At 41.6% G+C, this 6,557-nt stretch overlaps 1 protein-coding gene across 3 annotated transcripts in view; it reads left to right on the top strand.

Moving 5' to 3' along the window:
* msh3 (mutS homolog 3 (E. coli)) overlaps positions 1–6,557 on the top strand; it is a 281,339-nt gene that overhangs the window by 39,469 nt on the left and 235,313 nt on the right. For 2 of the 3 annotated variants that reach the window (XM_043708210.1, XM_043708223.1), the window contains exon 8: positions 1,512–1,690. In XM_043708210.1, coding sequence (XP_043564145.1) covers positions 1,512–1,690 — 179 coding nt within the window. The remainder of the gene's footprint in view (positions 1–1,511; positions 1,691–6,557) is intronic. The other variant, XM_043708215.1, reaches the window with a different exon arrangement.

A 6,557-nucleotide genomic window follows, 5' to 3' on the forward strand; every position in this document is an offset into this window, starting at 1 on the left:
TAGTCCATATGATTTTTAGTGCATTGCTAATGAGCCAGAAGGACCCCCACGTTCCTCATGTAAACTTTCTGTCAATCATGGTCTCGCCTTGTTGCTGCAACCAACAGAATGTCCTGGATCCCTGTTCAAGTCTGTGATTATGTTTTCTCCCCCTCAGTCTCCATCCATGCTGCTGTGATCCACTTTACATCCCAACCTGCCTCTTTATCCTTCTGGACTCTGTGGTTGAAATGCTGCTTTGTCAGAAGGGCTGTCACTTGGATGAAACATTGAACCTGACTAACTTCAGGTGGACACTAAATCTCCCAAGGTGTACTTTTAAAAAAGATTAACTTCTTCCTTTCAACCAATACCTCCAGAAACCCATTCATCTAATCACACCTGGGTGCCCTTACTTAAGTAACTCTAGGAATAATATGCAAAGCGCTTTGCTTCTCCCCCCCCACTCCCCAGAAATATGGCTCTTCATGCTATATAAATAATTGTTACATGTTAAACTATAAATTGATATAAAACTACACTATTGATTTACTACCCAGTTAAGATAGCTGTAGATTAACAGAATAAATTTTCAATTAGAATGGAGTCTATTTTATAATGCGAGGTAGTGCACCTGTCTCAATTTCTCTGATTCCTGCATGAATAATGGAAGTTGTTGGATTATAGTGTATCCGCTTTTTGCTTTCTCTCTCGCCCTTCGAACTTGGATGTCAGTTTTATTTTTGATTGATGGATGAGGATTCCCAAATACCTCTGTTCTGTAGCTTTCTCCATTGAAATAATATTCAATGCCTCTATTCTTCCTGCCAAAGTGCATAACTTCACATTTCTCCAATTTATGTTCCATCTGCCAAGATTTTGCCCACTCACTTAAACTGACTTTCGCTCTCTGCAGACACACTGTCATCCCCCCCCCCCCCCACACACACACACACACACACGCACGCACACACACGTCTTTATGTTGTCTGCATAGTTGGCTATGGTGCGTTCACTTTCCACATCCAAGTCTTTAATGTGTGTCGTAGCTAATTGTCATTGGAATTTAGAAGAATAAGAGGTCATTTTATTGAAACAGGTAAGAGTTTGAGAGGGTTTCACAAAGTAGATATTGTGAGGCTGTTTCCCTTCATGGGAAATCTCAAATTAGAGCTGTCAGATTCTTGAACAATCTACAGTAATAGAAATGGCAGGAAAGTGGAGTTGAGCCCAAGATCAGATCAGCCATGAATATTTGAATGTAGCAGGCTCCAGGAGCTGTAAAATTTCCCGCTGCTATTTCTTACGTTCTAATACTTGAATCATGGTTCAGTACCTTGGCTTGTGGGGCATCTCTTGTAATCTATCTTAATGTCAAATTTATTTAAATATAAATTCACTGGTACACTTCCATCTGTCTGGTCAGTCAATGTATTAAAAAAGAACAAAATATGACGAATTACATTTTTAGAAAATAATTAATCTGAAATTCTGGCTGTTGCATGTCTGAAATCTGCTGTTGTATTTCACAGGCAGTCCAACCCAACACTGGCGACGTGGTTTATGACTGTTTTCTCGATTGTAAATCCAGATCTGAGCTGGAAAGCCGGATCCTATGTCTACAGCCAGTCGAAATTCTGCTTCCAGTGGAGTTGTCTGAGCACACGGAAAAGCTTCTTGCAAGCATCACTGCTTCAAGGTACAATCTGAGGTGTGAGCAGGTTGACTTTTCTGGTAGGGTTCTAGGCATTTCTGAGATGACGTTTCTTTGAGATGATATTTGAAATTGGCTTGTCTACGTAAGGTGTATAATAGGGGAGTCAAACTTGTTGCAAAGACACAGTGGTGGACCTGGTATTGGTGAGGGACACATTCAGCAAACATTATTCAAGACATTCTGGGCTCTAGTGAATCTGTAAGCATTGTGCTTTTTTTTTGTGTTAAATATTTTGACACAAAGTACTGTTGTTATTCTGCACTCCCTATGGGACTGTAAGATATAGGAGCAGAATTAGACCATTTAGCCTAATGAATCTGCTCTACCAACCATTCAGGCGAAAGTGGGTACTGCAGATGCTGGAGATCAGAGTCGAGATTAGAGTGGTGCTGGAAAAGCACAGCAGGTCAGGCTGCATCCAAGGAGCAGGAAATTTCCTGATGAAGGGCTTTTACTCAAAACGTTGATTTTTTTAAAAAAATTTTTTTTTGTTCCTGCTTCTTGGGTGCTGCCTGACCTACTGTGCTTTTCCAGCACCACTCTAATCTTGACTGCACAAACCATTCAGTCACGGATAATATGTTTCTCAACCCCATTCTCTTGCCTTTTCCCCGTAACCTTTGATTCCCTTACCAATCAAGAACCCATCCATTTCTGTCTTAAATACATTCAATGTATTGGCCTCCATAGCTCCCTGCAGCAATGATTTATTTCAGATTAACCACCATCTGGCTGAAGAAAATCCTCCTCATCTCAGTTCTAAAGGATCATCCCTTCACTCTGAGGGTGTGCCCTTGGGCCCTTGTCTCACCTACCAGTGGAAACACCACCTCCACATCCACTTTATCTAGGTCTCTCCGGATTCTATAAGTTTGAATCAGATCCACCCCTCATCCTTCTAGACTCTATCGAGTACAGACCTTGAATTCTCAACTGCTCCTCATATGACCAGCCTGTCATCCCCGGATCATTGTTGTGAATATCCTTTGGATCCCCTCCAAAGCCAGCATATCCTTAGTATGGGACCCAAAACTGTGCATAATATTCCAAATATGATCTGACTCGAGCCTTATTTAACATCCCTGCTCTTGTATTCTACCATTCTGTCAGCATGGATTCTACCATTTTGGGTTTAGAATATCCCTGACAGCCATGTGAGCAGTGTTGGATTATTTAACATAGTGAAAAATGGATTCTGTACTTGCTCCTGGAAAATGAACCATCTTAGCCCCAGTGTCTCTTTCCTGTTCTATTCGGTCTTAAACACCAGTCATTTATGAAAATGATTCAAAGCTACTGAAGAAATTGTGGAGAAAGGGTTTTTTTTTTCTTCCAGCCCCGTAGCTCTATCATGGGCTGCTGCCACCTTTTACTTAGCTCCTTGCCTTCTCTGTCCATCTCCATCATTGTTGCAAAGCTCAAAATTTGTTGGAGAGCTGATGCTTGAAGTGAGATAGATACTGAAGTTTTCCTCTTTTGAAATTACATTGGAGGCAATTTTGTCTGAGGCTGTAGATCTGGCTAGAATCAAATGCTCGAATTTTCCCACTGTCTCTGCAGGATTTAAAGCATAATTATTCAAAATTTCTCTCCGATTTATGCGAAGATGTGATGTTTTGTTGATAATCACATTTTAACAATGCTATCACTGATAATATAAGGTTTATAAAACCTTGTTTGTTCCTTTTGATTGTTGCTGTATAAGCATTGATGCTAATTCCGAAAATTTATCTTTTGTATATCCTTTCTGTGCACTTCCCAGATCCCTTCCTTCAGTGTCTGTTGAAGTGTTTTTGAATATTTAATTTTTTCAACGTAGCTACCTGTTGCTTTTAAGCAAATTCATGGGATTTTCGTTCATGGCCACAAAGAAATAGAAAATTAAATTCAAATTCATCTGAATATGTTGGTAATTTTATCTAAATGTTCTGGGATTCAAACTGCACAGGTAAAGAATGGGGGAAGTACAAATATTTCTGCAAAGCTTATGGTCAGATGCTCTTCAACCTTTGAAAAATAAAGCACTTTCTGTCATAATGACCTTAAACTGATTTTATTGAGTGAACTTGGCTGAGACAGCATAACATCGAATCTTTAGCACAGAACAGAGGCCCTCCTTCCAGTATCCTTCTCCTCCTCTGCCCAGATGTTCTTTACCTTCACCTTATGATTATCCAATTTTGCCTCTACTCTTCACAATTCTTCTATGTGTAATGGGGTTCTGAATTCTCACTACTTTATGCTTTTCAATTCTATTCCTATAGAAACAAGATTGATGGTTGATTTGGATTTGAAATATTTTGTTAACCTGCATTATACAGATTGTGTACTTCTATTCCTTGATTACTATTTAGATGTATTTTCCAAAGGAGTAGGTGGTCTCCTTATGTCCCTTAATCGAAATGCACCACCTCACACTTTGCCAATATTGAGGCTCATTTGTCAGTTACACTGAGGTTTCTGAGCATTTTGTCCCAGCCTGGCACCTCTGTCCTTGACCTCCTACATTGTTCCAATGATGCTTGACCTAAGCTTGAGTAACAGCTCCTCATTTTTCAATGGGACACTTCACATTTTTCCTAATTCAACAATCGTTTCACCAATTTGAGACTATAATCTCTCTGCCTATTTTTATTCTTCCTTTGGTCGTTCTGGATTAAATATCAAAGTAAAATTGGGGTTTTGCAGCTCATTGGACTGGACCTCCCTCTTCAACATTGCTGAGCTGCTGATTAAATTTGAGTCAGTGGTAACAAAAATCAGTAACCTTCACAGCTACCTTAGCAAAAAGAAAGTTGAAATTTGATGTTGAGTATTACAGAAAACTGCAACATTGCTGATTTTTAAAAGGTCCAGTGCACTCATGTCTTAACATCAGGTTGGACTTGGTGCTTCTGCAGTTGAACAGTGTATTGCTGAACTGATTTATGTGTGAATTGTATGCAGAAATAAAGTGAAGAATCTGTACTTATATGGTATCTAGACCTCAGCACATCCCAAAATGCTCCATAATCTGAGGGTAGAATTATATCCTCTCTCCCATCTTTAGAGAAGGCCATAACACTGGGTACCATGTGGCATCAGAGTCGAAGAGTGTGGTGTTGGAAAAGCAAAACAGGTCAGGCAGAATCCGAGGAGCAGGATGATCAATGTTTTGGGCATAAGCTCTTCATCAGGACGAAGACCTTATGCCCGAAATTTTGATTCTCCTGCTCCTTGGATGCTACCTGAACTGCTGTGCTTTTCCAGCACTGTACTGTCCACTCAACTCCAGCATCTGCAGTCCTCTCTCTCTCCTACCATGTGGCATCTAATTAATGTCCCCTCTCTCTGCTACTGGTCCTTTACTAATGCCGTGAAGCATTCATGCCATCTGGTGATGCCAGATTTAATCTGATTGCCTTTCAACAGTATGGGGGAGGGTTTGGTGCTGTATTCCCCAGTTTGGGGATGCTTTGCCTAATGGAGGCCTCGCCATCCTAAACCCCTGTTGGTGGTGCTATGTTGGTCAGGTGGAAAACCCCATCTGATCTTTTGAATTGGTTCCAGCATGACCTGTCATTGAAGACTGCCTGTAGTGCCAGTGTTGGTCACTGTTTCACACGGCAATATTGATGGCTGTAGATAACCATGCCAAGTGGAAGCAAGCTCGTGTGTGCGTGCGTGCGTGTATCTATGTATTGGGGAAGGGGTGCTGCGCTGGGGGAATGGTCTGTCTGTTGGGCTACTGTCTCTGCACAGTGTGATGGCTTGTGAAATACTTTTGGAATGTCACTGTATTATTGTATAAAATTAAGCAAAATTGATAATGATCAGGGACAGTTCATTTAGTGGTGATGGTGGGAGGCTGCCTGGAAAATACCAGGTGCAGTAGGCTTTTAAGGGGCCAGTGCCTGTGACCTTACTAGTCTGAAGGCTGGGGAGTTAAATATTAACTTTATTGCTGGAACAGCACAGCAGGTCAGGCAGCATCCAGGGAACAGGAGATTCGACGTTTCGGGCACAGGCCTGTGCCCGAAACGTCGAATCTCCTGTTCCCTGGATGCTGCCTGACCTGCTGTGCTGTTCCAGCAATAAAGTTTCAACTTTGATCTCCAGCATCTGCAGACCTTACTTTCTCCTCGAGTTAAATATTAACCAAAGCACCAGGGTTCGTGACTCTGATTCTCCTTGAAGTAGTGCCATGTGATTTTTTTTTTCACTTGTGTGGCCAATCAAGATGCCAGACAAAGCTTTGATGTAACATCTCACTTGAAAGACGATGCTGCAGCAGTGCAGCACTCCATCAGGACTGCTCTGGAGTGTCAGCTTTGATTTTTTTTAATATATATTGTGTTCAGACTGTAGCCATGGACTTAAACTCATGACCCTCTGACTGACTGACAAGTGGGATGCTTCTAATTGAGACAAGGTCTTATACAAGAAAGAGCAAAAGTTGTGGTCAAGAGCAAAAGGGGGTATTTAGTTGAGGAAAAACTGGAATGGACTAGCATTGGTGCAGAGCAGCAAACACGTGTCCATTGTTTGTGCCACTTTTTGTTCCTAAGATTTTAGAAATTTCTTTATCTAAAGCCTATTGTAATACAGCTGGAAATGTGTTGCTGGAAAAGCGCAGCAGGTCAGGCAGCATCCAGGGAACAGGAGAATCAACGTTTCGGGCATAAGCCCTTCTTCAGGAATGGGGAAAGTTTGTCCAGCAGGCTAAGATAAAAGGTAGGGAGGAGGGACTTGGGAGAGGGGCGTCGGAAATGTGATAGGTGGAAAGAGGTCATTCCCTCCTCCCTACCTTTTATCTTAGCCTGCGGGACAAACTTTCCCCATTCCTGAAGAAGGGCTCATGCCCGAAACGTCGATTCTCCTG

The sequence above is a fragment of the Chiloscyllium plagiosum genome, chromosome 2 (genome assembly GCF_004010195.1).
Source record: "Chiloscyllium plagiosum isolate BGI_BamShark_2017 chromosome 2, ASM401019v2, whole genome shotgun sequence".
Taxonomy (NCBI): Eukaryota; Metazoa; Chordata; class Chondrichthyes; order Orectolobiformes; family Hemiscylliidae; genus Chiloscyllium; species Chiloscyllium plagiosum.